This window comes from Lynx rufus, unplaced genomic scaffold (genome assembly GCF_022079265.1).
Source record: "Lynx rufus isolate CCGP_SWC_20201006 ecotype Redwood Valley unplaced genomic scaffold, mLynRuf1.p SCAF_43, whole genome shotgun sequence".
Taxonomy (NCBI): Eukaryota; Metazoa; Chordata; class Mammalia; order Carnivora; family Felidae; genus Lynx; species Lynx rufus.
In genome coordinates, this window is record NW_025814860.1 from 2042994 (window position 1) to 2064112 (window position 21119).

Sequence of the window (21119 nt, forward strand, 5' to 3'; positions counted from 1 at the left end):
AAAGTCATTTGCTCTTTCAGGGCTGAACTGCAGCAGCAGTCCACAGCAGACCTTCCCCTTTGGAGTGTTAAGGTGTTAGTCTCTTCCCCCCATTGTGGTTCCTCCAGGAGAGAGACATCTGGTGCAGTCCCTGATTCACTGGAGCTCCTCAGTGAAGGTCCAGGATGCACATTGCGTGTCTGTCCTCGTTGCCCTATTCGGGAGTTTAGGGGTCTCCCTGCCCAGGGGTAGAGTGTGGCCTTGGGGGAGGTGGAGCCTCCTTCCCCAACACAGTGTGCCCTTCTGACCTGGATGTTAGAAATGCTTTTTCCAGGTGGAGAAATGAGCACCAGTCTTGTCTCCCTTCTGGCTCCAGATCATATATGGTTCATCACTGTTTCTAGAGTGCAGGCCCCTGGAGCCTGGGCTCTGAGATAAGACTCGACACTGCACCCCCCAGCAGTCTCCTCCCTGTGGTGCCTTTCCCTTATCTGGACCGCTTTGGGCAGGAAGGAACAGGGCCGCTGGTGGGGAGACACGAGGGTGCAGATGCATCTTGAAAAGGAGCGAGCTCTGCAGTTTTACAGAGATTGCATCCAGAGCTGCTGTCGCACTGCAGCCATTCCTCCTTTTCCATGGCCTCCAGTCCTGTGTGCCCCCACATTTCTATCATATCGTTGGTTCTGCATATTTTGCATATCTTAGAAGTTTCATCCCTAGTAAGAACTCAGATGAGGAAACAGCCAGACAGCCGTGCTGTGAGGAAGGTAATTAACACACTGCAGTTAGTGTTGTCCCCTCGCCCTTCACACACCTGGGGATGGGAGGTCCTGGGGGTTGTGGGGTGCAGCCTGGCAAACCTGGGCCAGTTGGGGGAACCCCCCAATACATCTGTGAGCCTCAGTGAGTGGCTTCTCAGGGCAGTGCCAGCTCCAGCTGTTGTCCTCCCTTTAAAAGCAAACTGCAACTCGTTTCTGTCCTGAATTTCATAGAGCATGCCGAGAAATGACAGCATGTGCCTTCAGCCTATGCTTCTCATGCCTTTTACCTTGTAATTCTGGTGATTTTATGTCCCTGATCTTGGGGATTGCTTCAAAAGGGAAACTGATAGAAATCTCCAAGTCAGCAGTGGGGGTTGACCACTCCACGCACGAAGCTGCCATGTCCTGAGACCTTTCCTCTCTGAGGGCAGGTGGGTGTGGTGCTGTGACGCTTTGTTTACTTATTTCCACTCTACCCTTTTATAATTTTAAGGTTTTCGGATGTCATTCTCGCAACAATTTTGGCAACCAAGTCTGAAATGTGTGGCCAAAAATTTGAACTGAAGATTGATAACGTGCGGTTTGTTGGGCACCCGACACTGCTGCAGCATGCTCTGGGGCAGGTATGGCCCTCCCTGGGCAGGTAGGGTTCTCCCCGGGCAGGTATGGCCCTCCCCGGGCAGGTAGGGTTCTCCCCGGGAAGGTATGGTCCTTCCTGGGCAGGTATGGCTCTCCCTGGATAGGTAGGGTTCTTCCCAGGCAGATATGGCCCTCCCCGGGCAGGTAGGGTTCTCCCCGGGCAGGTATGGCCCTCCCCGGGCATGTAGGGTTCTCCCCGGGCAGGTGTGGCCCTCCCCGGGCAGGTAGGGTTCTCCCCGGGCAGGTGTGGCCCTCCCCGGGCAGGTAGGGTTCTCCCCGGGAAGGTATGGTCCTTCCTGGGCAGGTATGGCTCTCCCTGGATAGGTAGGGTTCTTCCCAGGCAGATATGGCCCTCCCCGGGCAGGTAGGGTTCTCCCCGGGCAGGTATGGCCCTCCCCAGGCAGGTAGGGTTCTTCCCAGGCAGATATGGCCCTCCCTGGGCAGGTAGGGTTCTCCCCGGGCAGGTGTGGCCCTCCCCGGGCAGGTAAGGTTCTCCCCGGGCAGGTGTGGCCCTCCCCGGGCAGGTAGGGTTCTCCCCGGGAAGGTATGGTCCTTCCTGGGCAGGTATGGCTCTCCCTGGATAGGTAGGGTTCTTCCCAGGCAGATATGGCCCTCCCCGGGCAGGTAGGGTTCTCCCCAGGCAGGTGTGGCCCTCCCCAGGCAGGTAGGGTTCTCCCCGGTCAGGTATGGCCCTCCCCGGACAGGTAGGGTTCTCCCCGGGCAGGTGTGGCCCTCCCCGGGCAGGTAGGGTTCTTCCCGGGAAGGTATGGTCCTTCCTGGGCAGGTATGGCTCTCCCTGGATAGGTAGGGTTCTTCCCAGGCAGATATGGCCCTCCCTGGGCAGGTAGGGTTCTCCCCGGGCAGGTGTGGCCCTCCCCGGGCAGGTAGGGTTCTCCCCGGGCAGGTGTGGCCCTCCCTGGGCAGGTAGGGTTCTCCCCGGGAAGGTATGGTCCTTCCTGGGCAGGTATGGCTCTCCCTGGATAGGTAGGGTTCTTCCCAGGCAGATATGGCCCTCCCCGGGCAGGTAGGGTTCTCCCCGGGCAGGTGTGGCCCTCCCCGGGCAGGTAGGGTTCTCCCCGGGAAGGTATGGCCCTCCCTGGGCAGGTAGGGTTCTCCCCGGGCAGGTGTGGCCCTCCCCGGGCAGGTAGGGTTCTCCCCGGGAAGGTATGGTCCTTCCTGGGCAGGTATGGCTCTCCCTGGATAGGTAGGGTTCTTCCCAGGCAGATATGGCCCTCCCCGGGCAGGTAGGGTTCTCCCCGGGCAGGTATGGCCCTCCCCAGGCAGGTAGGGTTCTTCCCAGGCAGATATGGCCCTCCCTGGGCAGGTAGGGTTCTCCCCGGGCAGGTGTGGCCCTCCCCGGGCAGGTAAGGTTCTCCCCGGGCAGGTGTGGCCCTCCCCGGGCAGGTAGGGTTCTCCCCGGGAAGGTATGGTCCTTCCTGGGCAGGTATGGCTCTCCCTGGATAGGTAGGGTTCTTCCCAGGCAGATATGGCCCTCCCCGGGCAGGTAGGGTTCTCCCCAGGCAGGTGTGGCCCTCCCCAGGCAGGTAGGGTTCTCCCCGGTCAGGTATGGCCCTCCCCGGACAGGTAGGGTTCTCCCCGGGCAGGTGTGGCCCTCCCCGGGCAGGTAGGGTTCTTCCCGGGAAGGTATGGTCCTTCCTGGGCAGGTATGGCTCTCCCTGGATAGGTAGGGTTCTTCCCAGGCAGATATGGCCCTCCCTGGGCAGGTAGGGTTCTCCCCGGGCAGGTGTGGCCCTCCCCGGGCAGGTAGGGTTCTCCCCGGGCAGGTGTGGCCCTCCCTGGGCAGGTAGGGTTCTCCCCGGGAAGGTATGGTCCTTCCTGGGCAGGTATGGCTCTCCCTGGATAGGTAGGGTTCTTCCCAGGCAGATATGGCCCTCCCCGGGCAGGTAGGGTTCTCCCCGGGCAGGTGTGGCCCTCCCCGGGCAGGTAGGGTTCTCCCCGGGAAGGTATGGCCCTCCCTGGGCAGGTAGGGTTCTCCCCGGGCAGGTGTGGCCCTCCCCGGGCAGGTAGGGTTCTCCCCGGGAAGGTATGGTCCTTCCTGGGCAGGTATGGCTCTCCCTGGATAGGTAGGGTTCTTCCCAGGCAGATATGGCCCTCCCTGGGCAGGTAGGGTTCTCCCCGGGCAGGTGTGGCCCTCCCCGGGCAGGTAGGGTTCTCCCCGGGCAGGTGTGGCCCTCCCCGGGCAGGTAGGGTTCTCCCCGGGAAGGTATGGTCCTTCCTGGGCAGGTATGGCTGTCCCTGGATAGGTAGGGTTCTTCCCAGGCAGATATGGCCCTCCCCGGGCAGGTAGGGTTCTCCCCGGGCAGGTATGGCCCTCCCCGGGCAGGTAGGGTTCTCCCCGGGAAGGTATGGTCCTTCCTGGGCAGGTATGGCTGTCCCTGGATAGGTAGGGTTCTTCCCAGGCAGATATGGCCCTCCCCGGGCAGGTAGGGTTCTCCCCGGGCAGGTGTGGCCCTCCCCAGGCAGGTAGGGTTCTCCCCGGACAGGTATGGCCTTCCTAGGCAGGTATGGCCCTCCCCGGCAGGTAAGGTTCTCCCCGGGCAGACATGGCCCACACTGTTTCTGAGGCCCTTGTGGAGCCTGTGGCCCACGCTGGCTCCGGTGAAGGCAGCCTTTGTGCGGCAGACCTGACCTGGTGCTTGCTGTCCGCTGCACACTCTCACAGGCCTCCTGTGGTTTCAGTTCTTGCCCCATTTCGGGTCTCTCCTGAATGTGGCCTTCCCTTTTATATCTCAGATGTCTGTTTCTAAAGTGGTGCAAGTATTTTTTCTTACTCTTAGATGATACCATAGCAAATATTATTAGTTTAGTTCTTTCTCTTGTGCTAAACCCTCTATGTGCATTCTGTGATGAATGAAATGGTACAGTACTGAGGGGTTTTAACAAGATCCAATGTACCATCACCCAAGGGAATTTGCACAGCAGAACCTGCCAGTCAGTCCTTTGCACTCAGGCAGAATCAGGTCTTTGATAAGACAGTATAAGATTTAGCTCCATTTATATGACCCAGAGATTGCAGTCCTCAAATCTTTTCCATGAATCAGCCCATGGAAGGAGCTTCTGAGGCAGTTGGGGGTGCCGGGATGTGGGGCCATGCACCAGGCCCCACGGGTGGGTGGCATCCTTCCTCTTTACCGAGGCCCCTGGAGACAGGGCTCAGTCCCCACTGATGACCTGTGAGTGACAGAGGGGAGATCTGACAGCTTGTCAGGAGTTATACCCTACAGAACTGGAGTGGCAAGCAGGGATGAAGAGCCCATTTGGGATGACCCAGGGAGATGTGCACTCCCTCCCCTCCCCCGCCCCCCCCCAAACTCCTATGCCCCCTGGTGGCAACACTGGTATTCACCTTGGTGTTTGTGAACTGGGCTGGCTGGCTGGATGACAGAACGGCAGCTTGGTCTTTGCTGGCTCTGAGCATTATCTTGTCTCTTAATTGTCCTGAGTGGTTGCCATACCGGGCCGAGACAGCCTGGGAGGACCCAGGTTGACACTGGAAACACCACTGAGTGACGGAGAGTCTTGGCAGAGAACACCCCGTTTGCTTGAACCTCTCCCCATCTTGTCTCGTGTGGACACCTCAGCTCCCCTCCATTGACTGGGGTGGTCTTGTCACTTTGGGTCATAGCACTGACCTTCCCACTCTTGTCTCACCTGTGTCTCAGTCTGTCTATGCTGCCAGTGCTTGCCTCTACAGGGCTGCTGATCACTTCTCCAAGACCCTAGGGCTCTGTTTTTCTCAGGGTTGGGTATATTCTGGAACCTTTTCCCATGCCTGAAGAATAGCACTAAACAAGATATTTCTTGGAACATGGTAACTCTCATTCATTAGAATTACGTTTCTTCTACAGGTCTCAAAAACAGATCCATCTCCAAAGAGGGAAGCTCCCACCATGATTCTTTTTAATGTGGTGTTTGCACTGAGGGTGAGTGAGTGTGCAAATGGCTGAAGAGCACAGGTGGGTAGATCAGGGAGGAGGGTCAGGGAAGAGTAGCAGCAGCTCACTTCTGGTGAGTGGTTGGCTCCGAGCTCAGACTGCTGAGCTGACCCAGCTACTGCCAAGCTCCTCCTGAGCTGCTGGAAGAGTTTACCCTTAGTATGCTCCCCCCCCCTTTTTTTTTTCTGGACAAAATACACATAACAAAAATTTACCATTTTGACCATTTTAAAGTGTGGTTTGGTGGCGTCTAGTAACCACGTTTTGTAACCACTGTCAGTTCCAGCACATTTTCATTGCCCTAAAAGGAGAACACTTATATCTCATTTTCTCTCCTCTCTCAGCCCCTAGAAACCACCAGTTTACTTTCTGTCTGTGGATTTACCTATTCTGCATTTTCATATAAATTGGGTCCTATAATACGTGACCTTTGGTATCTGGCTTCTTTCACTTAGCATAATGATTTTGAGGTTCACCCATGTGGTACCATGTATCAGGACTTTCTTCCTTTTTATGGCCAAATCGTATGGTGTTATATGGATGAACCACAGTTTATCCATTCATGTGTTGATGCATGTTTATGTTGTCTCTGCTTTTTAGCCAGTAAGAACAATATATGTTCAGGGTGCCTGGGTGGCTCAGTTGATAAGCATCTGACTTCAGCTCAGGTCATGATCTCATGGTCTGTGAATTCGAGCCCCGCATTGGACTTTCTGTTGTCAGCACAGAGCCCACTTCATATCCTCTGTCCCTCTCTCTCTCTGCACCTTCCCCGCTCGTTCTCTCTCTTTTTCTCTTTCTTTCTCTCTGTGTCTCTCAAATAAGTAAATAAAAGAATAATATATGTTCAACAATACAATATTGTGAACAGTGCTGTTATAGACATTTGTATCCAAATGTTTGCGTGGACACGTTTTCATTTCTCCTCGGTATACCGTGCACACCTGGGAGTGGGATTCCAGGGTCATATGATAGCCTTTGGAGGAAGCACCAGACTGTTTTCCACCGGGGTGGTCCTGTTTTACATCCCACCAGCAATGTGTGAGCATTCCAACTTCTCGACCTCCTCACCAACATTGTTATTTTCCTTTATGTGTATATATGTTTGTGTGTGTGTGTGTATATATATATATATATGCGTGTGTGTATATATATGTATATGTATACACATATGTATATGTATATATATGTATCTGTGTATATGTATTTGTGTATGTGTATATATATATATATATGTGTGTAAGCTGATAGTTTCTTTAAAAAAATTGTTTTTAATGTTTATTTATTTTTGAGAGAGAAAGCACGAGCAGGGTAGGGGCAGAGAGAGAGGGAGACACAGAATCTGAAGCAGGCTCCAGGCTCTGAGCTGTCAGCACAGAGCCTGATGCGGGGCTCGAACTCACGGACTGCGAGATCATGACCTGAGCCGAAGTCGGATGTTTAACCGACTGAGCCACCCAGGCACCCCTTTAATTAACGTTTTAGTAAACATCTTCAGTTTACCAAGATCAGCTTTTCAGAGGTCCATCTATAACTTCACATGTAACATAAGAACCTTACATCAGTATTCACACGTTTCTCCTCTCTGCTCTCTGTGCTACCTTGTCCTGCGTTTTACTTTGCCTGTATCGTAAACCGCACAGGATACTGGCATTAACTGTTGAGAGACATACGTAATAAGAAAGAGAATCACGTGTTCACCCATGCAGTCACTATTTGCGCTGCTCATTCGCTTCCAGATCCACATTTCCGTTTGCTGTCATTTTCCTTCTGCCCGAAAGACTGTACTTCCTGCAGTGGCGGTCTGCTGGTGATGAGTTCCTTCACCATTTGTGAGTCCTCGTCTGGCACTTGTGCGGGGGCTGGTGGACCCTGTGGTGAGGACATCTCATCACAAGATGCAGGACCTTTCCTTTAGTCCTTGTGTGCTGCCCCCAGCTCGCCTCCCATACAGGTGAGCTTGCCCCCAGGTAACCATCCTGTACGGCTTCTGTCTGCTTCCTCCCTCTCTTGCCTTGCTCCCTTCTTTCTACCTTTCCGTCTTCCTTTGTCCCATGTAGTTGCTTCCCCTTTGCAGAGTGGATGGGGAGAAGGGAAGGGGAAGGCCTGAGACCGCTGGTCTTGTGCATTAGTGCCTCTCCTCGCCCTGCTGGTGCCTCCTTAACCTGCTGTTCTTTGGGTTCACTGTGATGGAGGGAGGGATGGCCAGTCGGCTCACCCAAGCGGTCAGCTTCACCTGAACAGAAGAACCTAGAAGTTCTTCCCAACTGAGTCCCTGGGCTGTGGTGTTTGGGTTTCCTCCCCTGCCAGGGTACAGCTCCTGACGTGGGAGCTCGAACCCGTGAACCGTGAGATCGTAACCTGAGCCAAAGTCAGATGCTCAACTGACTGAGCCCCCCAGGCGCCCCGAAACTGATAGTTTCTTAAGGCAGTTGCCAGTGCTGTCTGAAGTTGTGTCAGAGGAAATTTCTTTTCAATAAAGCTGTCAAAATATAAGGGATCCAAATAAGCATAAAAAGCATTCCTGGGTAGAAACGGCTAATATTATGAAAGGACTTTGAATTACCTAGAAAATTTATTTATATTTAGTAACTGTTAGATAATGGAATTTCTCTGAAATATCTCATTATCAGTTTTCACCAAAATATTCAGTGGTTCTTTCTGTCTCAGCCCGTGTAATCTGCATGATGGCTTTTTACAGAAGTGTCCCAGACCAAAGTGACTGGATCTCAGTGACAAAGAAAACAGAAAACCTTCAGAGTGGCAGAAATGAGGCTGAGCAGAGAGGGCACCTGTAAAATTGGGTATCATTCTAAGTCTCAAGGTGCTTTTTTATGTTGAGAGTTTTTGTGTGTGTGGCCCATACCACATTCACTGCATGAATGGCTCAAAACCAAAATAATGTCAGAGAAAACCTCCTTTATAATGGAGCTTAATTAAAAAAAATTTTTTTGTTAACATTTATTTATTATTGAGAAACAGAGACAGAGCATGAGCATGGGAGGGGCAGAGAGAGGGGAGACACGGAATCTGAAGCAGGCTCCAGGCTCCGAGCTGTCTGCACAGAACCCGATGCGGGGCTCGAACCCACAAACCACGAGATCATGACCTGAGCTGAAGTTGACACTTAACCGGCTGAGCCACCCGGGCGTCCCGGAGCTTAATTTTTAAAATAGGCCTTCTGGGGCGCCTGGGTGGCTCAGTTGGTTAAGCATCTGACTTTGGCTCAGGTCATGATTTCACCACTTGTGAGTTTGAGCCCTGCATGGGGCTCTGTGCTGACAGCTCAGAGCCTGGAGCCTGCTTCAGATTCTGTGTTTCCCTCTCTCTCTGCCCCTCCCCCACTTGCACTGTCTCTCTCTCTCTCTCTCTCTCTTCAAAATAAAACACTAAAAAAAGAAAAAAAAAACCTGCATGTTAAGACAAAATGATTGCTTAACAGTGGCTGTCCCTGAGGTGTGAGGTGCTAAGAGGAGACTTTCATTTTTATAGTTTTTGCATTTTCACAGTGTAAGTAGTACAAGGGTCTGCCTTGCGAAATGACATAATGCAGACATCCAGAGAGAGAATTCAAGTAAGAAACCAAAGACCAAAAATCCTGGCGAATGCTCTGCACATGTCAGTACCGGCAGCCTCTGTGAGATGGGTGGTGAGAAGCAGCCATGGCCCCGCCCTGGACAGGGGCAGGCGGGCCCTCTTCTCTGGGGAACAGCCCGTGATAGCAGAATGTGTGACACCCTTGGATATAGCAGTCAAAACAAGCCGGTTTTAAAGTTGTGTGAAGGCTTTTGTAATAAAAATGAGGCCGGAGGTTCATTCTGATGTCCAGTAGTTGGGGAAGGGTTCGACAAAGTGGCGATTATTTTCCTGGCAATGCTGGGCTGTTAGAGTCAGGGAGTAGGGGAGGCCCGAGCCTGGAGGAGTAGAGAGGACTGCTGCCGGGTAGAAGCAGCAGGAAACGAGGTGGTGCAGGGCTTCATGTAGCCTAGGCCATGATGTCGAAGAATGGGAGGAAGTTTCAGTAATGTAAAGGTTTGGTATTTTAGGGTAGACAGGTTTTTTTCCTCCTTTTTAGTAGTCTTATAAAAATGTATACTTTTGTTTTTTACTTTGAAAAGTTTTAAACAAACCCCAGATCAGTGACAGTAGTTTGATAACCCTCTTACACCCGTCTCTGCTGTCCCACAGCCGTCACCTGGCCACCCTGGCTTCTCTACCCCACCTGTTGCTCATGTGTTTCAAGTCCTAGACCTCATGTCTGTTTACTTCTGTGTACTTCGGACAACATCTCTGTAAAGTACGGACGTTTATTTTATAACACGATACCCTCTCACACCTGACAAAATTGGCCATCGTTTGTTGTCACCTGGTGCCTAGTCGATCGAAACTTTCTTCATTTGCCATATTTTTCCAGTGGGCCTGGACCAGGATGAGAACCAGTAGGTCTCTGCCAGCCTAGGACTCTCCTCTCACATTGTCCTACTGAATGTTCCATGTTGGGATTCATCTCATCCTGCTTCCTCTTCATTTCATGTATTGCTTGCAAATTGGACATTTGCTCCGAAGGCCTCATTACATTTGGGTACATGTTTTGGGGAGCAAGAAAGTCTCACAGGCGATACCCTAAATTTCCTGCTGTTTCACATCACCTGTGGGGCAAATGTGGCATTTCTCAGAGCTCCCGCTCAAGACCGGGCAATTCCGAGGTGCTAGCTTTCCCATTGTGGCCACATAGCCTTGGGCTGTGCAGGTACCTGGAGTGGTACCCGGCCTGTGAAGCCAAACAGGACCCCCCCAGCACACGCTGTCAGTGTAGGTCGTCCGGCCTCGCCTGGGTGAACACACCCCCTTGCACGCCTGGGAATATGGCACAGGTGGGCCTGGACATCTGACTTAAAACACGGTCCTGTCCCAGCCAGTGGGATCTTGAGCATAGGGTCAGGCTCTCAGGTGTGAGTTGATTACTGTTCAAGGGAACAGCCGTGTGCTCAGGATCATCCCCTTCTTCTCTTGTGCCGCTGAGAGTATTTTGACATGGATTTTTCTAAAAGCGTATGTTGTTTTAAAGCATGTGTACATACTTTATAACCCAGGCCCTCCAGTTCCGTAATCTTGTGGGGGAACATTGTTGAGGGGCTGTCCTTGACACGAAGGGCCAGGGCTTCTGCCCAGCATTGAAAGCAGTGTCCAGTCCTCTCTCCAGCACAGGTGTGCTGCCAGGTGTGAGTTCTCTTTGCGAGCGTGAAATCGGCCAGGAGTTTCGAAAATCTCTCCAAGTCCAGGTGGTGCGTCTGGGTTGGGTTTTGGTCCAGAAGGCAGGCTGTGAACACCCTGAGGGCAGGGCCCTGCCGGCCAGATAAACAGGAGGGGAGGCAGTTCCAGAGGTTTTAATCAGCGGTGCCACGCGTCCCTTCTCCCACCTCCACCCCTAAGATGACTCGGCCGCCCTCTCGGCCTCCTGAGACACTGAGTCATGGTTGGCCAGTTATCTGCTCTGTGGAGCGTCTTCAGAGACCCTGCAGCTGCCTGCTCCACCCCTGGCCCGGGTGGGTGTGCCTGCCCGGCCTGGCTGCGGTGTCTGATAGGTTCCAGAGTGAGCACAGGGGTGCCAGGGGAGCTTGTGGGGAATGGGTGGCCTGGATCCTGCCGACGACTTCTGTCAGCCATGCTTATTTCTGCTGGAAAGAGCCTCTTTTCCTGCAGACAGCGTGGTTAGTGAACAGTCGGTGTAGTGCTTCTGTTTAGTGCACCCCATGTCACCTGTGTGATCACGTAGCCTGGTCCTGTCTACCAACAGTCAGCAGCACACTGGTGACCACACGCTGCCAGGGCTTGTGCTCTGGGTAGGCTCTATCAAACTAACTGGAGAGGGAGGTACCGCTGTCGGGCAGGGTCTCTAACCCGAGAGAATCCCACTCGAGAGAATCCCGCAGCAGGTGGGTAGTGGATCTGTGCCTTCCGCTGCCCCAGTGGGCTACCTCTGTTCGGCCTGGAGTGGATGCCTGATCCGTACCGTGCCATCCTGGATGGCCCTGGTGTGGGGCCCTGTAGCACGGGAGCCTTTCTCTGCTTATAGGAAATGCCTGCGTTCCCCCGCCCCACCAGCCGGGGGACCCCACAGAACCGTCTCTGCGTTACCATCCGGGCATCGATTCCCAGGATAGGGTGCTCAGAGCACTGGTGTTTCTAGGGACAGACCCTAGAGGGGACACGGGAAACCGGGGACAGCAGTGAACCTGGACAGAGTTCTTACACGGTTTGAGTCGGCTGTGCACGTGTGCTACGAGTATGTGTGCTACGTTTGAGTCACGTGTGCCCCTCTCTTGCAGGCCAACGCGGACCCATCAGTGATAAACTGCCTGCACAACCTTTCCCGACGCATCGCCACCGTGCTACAGCACGAGGAGCGCCGCTGCCAGTATCTCACAAGAGAGGCCAAGCTGATCCTGGCGCTGCAGGATGAGGTGTCCGCGGTAGCTGATGGTGCGTGTGACAAGAGTCTCTCCCCCACACAACAGAGCAGGCAGCCTTCTGAGGCAGGGACCCTGACCCAGGTTTGCGGATGTGGAAACTGAGGCACCAGGAGGTTATGTGACCTTCACGTGATCTTCCTGGGGTGCACAGGAGGGTGCCCCAAGGATCACAGTTGGAAAGCAGCTCTCCTGACCTGATGCACTTAAATGGATTTCCCAGCCTCCACTGCCTCCCTCCCTTGCCCCAGCTGCTGCAGGATGGCTCTTCGTGCAGACTGGGCCTTGCCCACCCAGCCCTGCTCTCGCTGGCCATGTTCGCCTGTGGTGGGAGGACATGCAGAGGGGCCAGCGGGATCATCGAGCTGGCAAAGAGGGTGGTTTCTGGTTCTTTGCTTTCAACTAAATTGATGAAGGACCTGATTGAGTTATCAGCTGACCAATTAAAAATAATAATTTCCAGGGGCTTCTGGCTGGCTCAGTTGGTAGAGCACGTGAATCTTGATCTCGGGGTTGTGACTTTGAGCCCCACATTGGGGTTCAAAAGAAAAATCTTTAAAAAATTCGAAAAAAATTTTTTTTGCCAGTAGATCTTTTTGTGGATTTTGGTATTTTGTAAATACCTCAAAGCACAGAGAAAGGCCTACCTGTTACACATGCCACGTCCATCTCAGGTCAGCACCTATATAAAGAGAGAAAGTAGAAATAGATTTGAAGGTGAACCCAGTCTAATTTTAGCAATAAGTAAAAGTAACGATCACCATACATGAAGTGTCCAACTCACATGCATTTTCAGTGAAAATTTGCTTTTTTTATTTGATAGCTATCAAAATATATAATTATGTTTTGGCAGTTATGTGTTAATAACAATCCAGAAGGGTTTTTTTTTTTTAGTTTACTTATTTATTTTGAGAGAGAGAGAGCGAGCAAGCATGAGTGGGGAAGGGGCAAGAGAGAAGGAGAGAGAATCCCAAGCAGGCTCTGCACTAACAGTGTGGAGCTCACCTCAGGGCTCAAACTCTCAAACCATGAGATCATGAGGTGATCCAAAATCAGGAGTTGGATGCTTAACTGACTGGGCCTCCCACACGCTCCTAGAAGTTCTGTTTTTAAAAGAACATTCTCTTTAGGGTCTGTGACTTTATCACAGGAAATTTTAACGTTTATTCATTTTTGAGAGACAAAGCATGAGTGGGGAGGGGCAGAGAGAGAGGGAGACACAGAATCCGAAGCAGCCTCCAGGCTCTGTCAGCACAGAGCCCAACGCGGGGCTCGAACTCACAAACTGTGAGATCATGACCTGAGCCAAAGTCGGACACTTAACCAATTCAGCCACCTAGACGTCCCTATCACAGGAAATTTTGTAAAAATTCAATTTAACTACATATTTTTAAGGCATTTATGAGAAAGGATTAATGACAGACTTTTGATCATAAAAATAAATTGCATTAGGGGTGCGTGGGTTGCTCAGTTGGTTAAATGTCTGACTCTTGATTTCAGCTCAGGTCATGGTCTCACGATTTGTGAGATCGAGCCCCATGTCGGGCTCTGCACGTAGCCTGAAACCAAGTTGGGATTCTCTCTCTCCTTCTCTGGCCACTCCAAAATAAGTAAACTTTAAAAAATTGCATTAGTGTGAGTGAGTAGGATGAGGTGTGGCAGCACCCACTCACCAAGTGGAAGGTGGCTCTGGTGGTCTCAGGGGACGCTTTGGGGGCTGCCAGTGACCTGGACCGTTCCAGTGCTGCAGGCTCAGGGGGCACCAGTGGTGATGTTTAAACACAAAAGTTCCATATGAAGACTGCAAACAAAGCAGCCTGAGTCTCATCTTCATTCAACTGGATGCACAGATTTTATAAAAAGCAGTAGGGAATGGTGTGATATTTGGTTTAAATTGACTTACAATTTATTTTCAGTTAAATTTGTTTTTAAAGGTATTTTCCATTCCAACCTTGGCAAGTTTTCTTGCTTTGGAGTCTCTAAATTCTCCGTGTTACGGATTTTTGCAGCAAATGATGGTCCTCAGTCCCCGTTCCATCACATTCTGCCCAAGTGCAAGCTGGCCAGGGACCTTAAGGAAGCTTATGACAGGTAAGACAGGTGGGTGGCATGCTTGGTGCATCTCCCTGTGGGCCTTGTTGCCTGAGCCGTTGTCCTGTGGTGCCACTGAGATGGGGGTGAGAGAGCCCTTCTGCTGGGACAGTCCCTCCCAGAAGTGAACCTGAAGTCACATGGGAGAGCCTGAAAGTGTTTTGCATCATTAGATGCAGGGTCAGCATGACACAGTGCCAAGTTCTGGGTCTGTCCTCTAAGACGGTGTCACTGTCACCTCCTCACTCACGAGGAAACTGAAGGTCAGAGGGTGCTCCTCCTGGCTCTGAGGGACTTGGGGCTTGGGGCCTGAGTGTAGGAGAGCAGCAGACATTTGCAGACACAGCAGAAGTTAACAGTTCCAATTATATTGGTGTTCCCAGCACTCTCTTTGTGGACAAGCAAAGAACCTCTTTTTAATGAGGGTCCACCACTCCTTGACCCTGGGTCTGCAATGCAGGTGGGAGGTGGAGAGTGGGGGTTGGGCAGGTGTCCAAGTGACAGTTCCCCTGAAAGCTTTGCCTTCCCCCTCTACTCCAGGACTGTTGGTTCATGAGGAGCCATCACTCACACCCGAGGGGACCGCTTAGTGCCGGGCATGTTGCTGCACAGACAGCATGGAGGTGCAGGCTTCTCTGGGCCGTGTCCTTGCATGCAGCCCAGTGCCCTCTCCTGGCCTTCTTGGGGCTTCGTTCCATCCTGGTAGGCTGCATGCCACCCACTGGAGGTGTGCTGGATCTAAGAGTGCGGCCGGCGATACCACATGTTTTTGGAGCGCAGAAAAGGTGGCTTGTCCAGCATCCTCTCCTTTTTTTTGATGTTAATAATTTTCCCGATCTTACCAATAATACGTGTTCATTGTAGATACTTAGGAAATATAGAAAAATAAAGAGAAAACAAAGCCCGTCTGTAGTCCCATACCCAATGATACTTGTTATGAGCATTTTGGAAATTTTCATTCTTTTTGCCGTTTTAACTAAAGCTTTTGAAAGGCCACCTATCCATCAAGTTTGAAAATCAGAGTGTTGAGTTTCTTTCCTGCTGTACCACCACCAGTTCCCATTCTGGTGGCAGGATGCATTTAAGCAGACAGCCGTGTGTCCTGTGCCGTCCCTCACAGGTGGGCCTGAGGCACACACAGGTGGGCACAGACAGCCTTTCTCCTTTTACGCTGTACATACGGCCTGCCTTTTGCCTTCGTAGTTGAACCATGTAGCTTAGACTCTCTCTGTATTGGCAAATAAGGACTTTTTCATTTTTCTTTTTTTTAATTTAATTTTTTTTATTTTAGAGAGGGAGACAGCGAGCGCAAGCGAGCATACGCATGAGTCGGGGAGGGGCGGAGGGAGAGGGAGAGAGAATCCCAAGCAGGCTCCGTGTTCAGCGTGGAGCCCGGTGTGGGGCTCGATCCCACGACTCTGGGATCGTGACCTGAGCTGAAATCAATAGTCAGACGCTCTGCCGACTGACTGAGTCACTCAGGGACTCTTTTTTTTTTTTTTTTTTTTCTGCATAGCCAGCCAGCCCTTCCCTTGGGCATTTAGTTGGTACCAGCCTCTGGTGCTATAAGACCTGCTGGTCAGCTCCGTGCACGTGTCACTGTGTACGTGTGCCTATGTATCTACAAGGTAAATTCCCGAGAGTGGAATGGCCGGGCTGAAGAGGTAAAATGCACTTGTAATTTTGGTGTATTTCCCCGTTGGGGCTTGTGCCTCAGGCTGTACCCTCCTCCCACTAGCAACACAGGAGATACCTCTTCTTTGGCTTTGCCGGCACAGAGTCTTGGTGAACTTTTGGACTGTACCGGCGTAGTGGGTGGAGAATGGTGTCCTGGCACAGCTGTCTGCATCTTCACAAGTTCACACGTCTCCCTTTTCTTTCTGAGCTCTGCCCAGATCCCAGCTCATCTCTCTCTTGGGAGGAAGGGTGCCCTCATAAAGGAGGCAGAGCTGTCCTCTGTGACACAGTCAGTTCCTTTGTCCTGATTTTGGTGACCGCTGGGCGTGGGCCTCTGGGCGTTAGGAAGTGGGGTCTCTAGTGTCGTAGCCACCCTGTCCCTTTCTCTCATGACACCGCTCGTGATCACGTTGAAGCTGTCTCTGCAGTAGGAGAAGTGCTGCTCTCTGGCCTTGGGTTGGCTGGTGCCAGAAACCCCTTCTGTGAGAAGTGTTGCCTGCTTCTGAGTGGGACTCTGTACACCTCAGCTAGGGTTAGACCACAAGCAAAATTCAGCCTAACCTGGAGATAAAGTAAACGTCAAACCAGAACCACACTTACTATGTCTAAAGAAAGAACAGACTGCAATTTCTGATGTTTAAACCGCAAGTTGGAGGGAATGAAGTCCTGGGTAGTTGGCCCGCCTGTAGCGACTCAGAGCTTGAGGTGGCACAGTGCCCCCTGGTGGACATTACTTTAAAGGAGAAGGACCCTTTAAAGGTCCTTCTGGACCGGATTCCCTTTAAAGGAATCTGTTCTGGGGAAGAAAAGGCTCCCAGGGTCCCACTGTTGAGCCGTTGCCCTCCTTTCTCTAGCCCAGGCACCCTGGTGTGTTAGTGTTCAGGATCTTGTTTTCTCAGGGTGAACCCCCATGTACCCTTCCTGTTCTCAGACCCCACCCTGCTCAGGTTGTGGGTCCTGGGGCCCACCTCACGTAAGCTGGCAACAGTGCCTGTCTGGAGGGAGTCCCAGGGACAGTGGTGCACTCCCCCTGCACCCTGTCCCAGCCTGGCAACAGCAGTGGCTCTGTGACTACCCAGGAGCCCCCCTGGCCTGCGGCCTTCCCTTTGCCTTGAGGTATGGCCTGGCCTGTTGCTGTAGGGTAGGCTTGCTTTGGAGCTAAGAAAGGGAGACTTGAGTTTACATGACTGATCTGGTAGAACAGATCACAGAGCCACCTTCTCCTATTGTCAACTTCCCAACAGGTTTCCAGAAAACCCCAGGGAGGGTTTTCTCCAAGCAGAAGTGAAAGGCTGGAAGATGTGAGATGTGGAGGCTAGAGGTTGGGGTGAAACTTCTCAAAGGAGTGGTTCTGGATTTGCTGTTTTCATTAAAATCCAGGGTTGTGGTGTGGCCGACTAGCCTGGTGGCCTTGTGCCCTGGGACCCAAGTATCCATGAGTATAGGCTGGCAGCATAAATCTCTCAGGAGCCTACCCTGACTGTTCTAGCACCTGTGTCTCTCCTTGGAGCTTGGTGATCTCAGTGACAGTGTCCCACTCTTTTGTGTGACTGTTAGGTGGTGTGTCCCATGACATGAGGTCAGGGATACCCCTTCACTTTCTGTAACACAGACCTTGTGGTTGGCACGTGGGGAAGCACGGCTTGTCCACTGGTGGTCAAAGGAATGAACAAACAGGAGTCGTGTGATTGTGGATTCCGTGCTTTGATGAAGTGTTTGTTGCACCGTTTTCAGAGTTAATGGGGCCTGTGGTGGGGCCAAGAGTCCTCAGAGCTTGGAGGAGCTGTCCGGGCCCTGGCCAGGCAGGTGGCACTGGGGACTCTGCGTTTGTTCCTTGCTGCCTCCCACTGCTGCCCCTCCAGAGCAGAGATTGGCCCCCAGACACCTCTGCTAATGTCCCGGGAGTTTTACTCCCTTTGCCCGTAAAAAGCACATACGTAGAAACTTCTGTTTGAAGGGTCACGGCGGGCCACTTGGTGCCTGCCTGCACCTCTTGGATTGTGAGCAGCATCCGCTCCATGGACTAGGAAGCCTGGCCGTGTCTGGGACCAGAGTGGCCAGCAGGTGCTGGGCTGGCAGGGTGAAGGTTGCCTGCGAGACCAAACAAGGGCGTTTTGGCTGAAGTTCGTCCTCGGGCAGTGAGGTGTGAGGGTAATGGAGCAAGCTTGTACACAGTACATTTCCACCTGGGATAGGAAAGATAAGAGCGTGCCTTAAAGGATATGCACAGTCATCGCTTTAGGACTCGGGGCTCTGGTAAGAGCATCTATCTCGCGTGGCAGATGGGGCTAGGCGACCCTATCTGGCCCAGAGCTGTGGGACGGGCTGGATAAGCCTTGCTTGGGGCGGGGGGGGGGGAGTGCTTTTTGCGCGGTGTTTCCGGACCAAACGTGACTGCCCTGGAAATAGAAGTACAAGCATAGCAGGAACCCAGACCCCTGCTCTGCTAAACACTTGTCTTGAAATTGTACTTTATACAGCCTAGGAAATATACTCGTTAATAATGGAATCATGTTATTTGGTGACAGACGGTGGTGACTGCTCTTGTGCTGGTGAACACTGAGTGATAAAGAGAACCGTCAAACACCTGAACCTGATACAGCAATGTGCGTCAACTCTATTTCAAAGTCAAGAAATAAATAAATGAACTGTAGCCTCAGAGATTTTCAGAGGGTGGGCTCCCTCTACCCTGGAGGCTTTAGGAAAAAAACAAAGGGTACTTTGAAAACAGAGCCCGACCTTCTCTTCCCTCCTCTTGGCAGACTTCAGTGCCGCTCCTGGCTCTTGTCTTGCTCCAGGGGCACTTGCGGGGCTTCCCTGGGGGCTCCGGGTGGGTGGGTGTGCTCCTCCTCCCGACTCGTTCCAGGGATTCTTCACACTGCGTCCCAGTGCGAAGTACTCCATGGATGGAAGTTGCCAGTGCGTGAATAGATGCCTGGAAAAGTGGAGTAAAATCCACATGAAAACCAGGGAACCAACACGGGAGCGTCTCTCCCACCCGGAGAAGAGGACCCCACGCCAGTGTGTGCGTGTACATGGCCTTGCCAAGCTCCTGGGGGAGCAAAAACAGCTGCCTGTGAAATGGTAGGAATCTCAGTGTTGAATTCTGATTCTGTGGTGTTCCAACTGCTACTTTGAGCCACATCCTAAAGAGGACAGCTCAGAAATAAAAAGACTATTTTCAGTCCACCAGCCTTTTTGTCCAGGTACATAGTGAAACGGAGGAGGGCTCTGCACATGTAGCTTTGTCAGTTCGTTCTCCCTGCAAGCCCTGCTTTTCCTCACTCTTCTCTTCCCTTTTGTTCACGGATGCTGAGACTCTCATCCACTGGAGCGCTCTCTCATCGTGTGAACTTGGATTCTGTAAGAGGCTGTTTTTCAGAGGTTGATGGGAGCTGTCCACCTGCAAAGACCCTTGCCCAAAACTTGGTGAGGCTCTGGGAGTCTCCATCTGCTCATATTTACTTATTAGCACTCCGTTCTCGAAGAACCCAAGAGTAGTATCCTCCTCTGGGACCTTGGGGAAGGACCCTGGGTCTCTTCCCTAGATCCTGACACTCACAGGGTTCACCCTGAGGGAGTGTGGCATCAGCCGTGACCCAACCTTCACCTTCCACACTCAGCCACAGCCTGTGGCCCCCACCCCTGCTGCCAGGGGTGCTCTGACCCTCCCTCCGGGGACCACTCGGTGGCGCAGGTGTCCTGGGAGTGTGGCGTGGGTCTTCCTGACACCTCCAGGCAGGGCAAGCAGAGGGTGTTCTGGATCTCTGGGGTGGTTGGCAGTGAGCAGACCGTGGTGTTGGCAGGAATCCTAGGGGTTGTGGAGGTCACAGATGTGCTCTGCATTCTTCACACTTTTTTCTCACTGCACATTCCCTGTTTGAGAAACCTGATGGCCACGATGCTCCCGGCTCTTTGGGTGGACCCACGGGGAAGCTCGCGGTAGTTGGTCTGCTGCTTGACTTTCGGGGAAGAGATGGTAACAACAGCCTGTGGGTGCGGGCAGTGAGGGCCATAGCGCCTCCTGCCGGCACTGTGCGTTTGGTGCCCCCGAGGGAGGTGTAAGACCAGGCAGGGCTCCCCCTGAGCCACGGCCTCCCCACACTGGGCCAGATGTGGGCATCTTGGCCTCTCCGGCCAGTTGGGAATGGCAGGGTGGGGTTGGAATGTGATGGGAAGAGCTGGGTCAGAACAGTACAGGCCTTGGCAGTGGGCGCATATCCCCTCTCTTGTCCACCTGCCAGGGGCGTGGTGAGCACCAGCCACGGGGGCTTTGCCCAAGCAGCCACTTTCTCTCTGTGTCAGACACCGAGTGCTGTTGGCACTTAGCCCCGGGGCTGTGCACTGGGCTGTGGGCGCATTCCGGCTGGCTTCTCGCTGGAGGGTTTCAGAAACCCCTGCTGAAAACAAGTCTTCTGTGTGTGGTTCTCTGGTGCAGGGCGTATGGGGCCACGTGCCCGCCGTGGGGCCCCCATGAGCGTGTTCTCCCGGCAGGGGCTCACTGAGACATAGTCCACCCAGAGTCAGTAGCATGTTCCTTGGGCCCCTTTCCTTCCTCCATTCACGAAATGGTTCTCAGTGCCCCCCAAGTACCCCACACTTTGCCAGCCGTGTGAGGAGCAGTTAGTGCAACACAGGAGCACACCTGGTGACTGAATTCTGGTCGGGGAAACTGCATCCTGTGGTCAGGTGCTCAAGACACACGAATCTGGGGCTAGGGCCGGGACAGAGCTCACCTCCCGGAGAAGGTAGTGCTTGAGTTGAAACCTGAGACAGGGAAGGAGCCGGGTCACCTGGAGGGAGCGCTTGAGTCAGAGAACGGTGGAGTTGTGGGGACGGTTGCAGGGCGGGGGACCAGATGGCCTCGGGTAGGAGAGGGCATCAGAGAAAAGTGAGCAGGTCACGTGGGGCTTCAGGCTGGGACTGCCGAGATGGGATGGGAGCCGTGGGGGGCTGAGTGCTGAGTGCGGAGGGCAGATGGGGGCTGGTGCAGGGAAGGTCTGGACTTTGTACCTCCCTGCAGGTGGGATGGTTGAGGCGGGATATAGGAGAAAGGAGGAGTCAGGGACAGGGTTGCGGTGTTGGGCCCTGGAAGAACCAGATTGCGTCACTGGTGAAGTGAGGCCGAGGCCAGCTCGGGCCATTGCCGCGGTACACCTGGGCGGTGCTGGCATCCACAGCAAGGTGGGCGCCGTGTGCTCCTCCCGAACAAGACGCTTGGGGGGACTTGGCACCCCCTGCCCTTCCTGTCCTGCCTCCCTCTCCTTTTTGGAGACAGGCCTTGCCCTGCCTGGCTGCTCATGTGTGGTGGGGCCTTGGGCAGGTGTGCAGGGGGCCTGGCTCTCTCCCCTCTGCCCAGGAGGCCTTCACAGAGCCCTGGCACTCTGTTTGGACTGCAGATTCCGGGGCTACCCAGGGATACAGTTCTGCGCTCCTAATGCATTTTCTTCTCTTGAATATACTGAGATGTGCAAAGGTGATTGCTTGCCCCGGAGGGCTTCGCTTGCAGTTTCCTCTGACTGGCAGTGTGCATGGAGGAAGCACCC

General features: G+C 53.1%; 1 protein-coding gene across 10 annotated transcripts in view; it reads left to right on the forward strand.

Moving 5' to 3' along the window:
* Positions 1-21119, forward strand: part of NPRL3 (NPR3 like, GATOR1 complex subunit) — a 44984-nt gene that overhangs the window by 12698 nt on the left and 11167 nt on the right. For 9 of the 10 annotated variants that reach the window (XM_047097872.1, XM_047097873.1, XM_047097878.1 and 6 more), the window contains 4 exons: positions 1234-1363; positions 5249-5323; positions 11665-11818; positions 13815-13896. In XM_047097872.1, coding sequence (XP_046953828.1) covers positions 1234-1363; positions 5249-5323; positions 11665-11818; positions 13815-13896 — 441 coding nt within the window. Of the gene's footprint in view, positions 1-522; positions 747-1233; positions 1364-5248; positions 5324-11664; positions 11819-13814; positions 13897-21119 lie in introns of those variants that run through there. The other variant, XM_047097879.1, reaches the window with a different exon arrangement.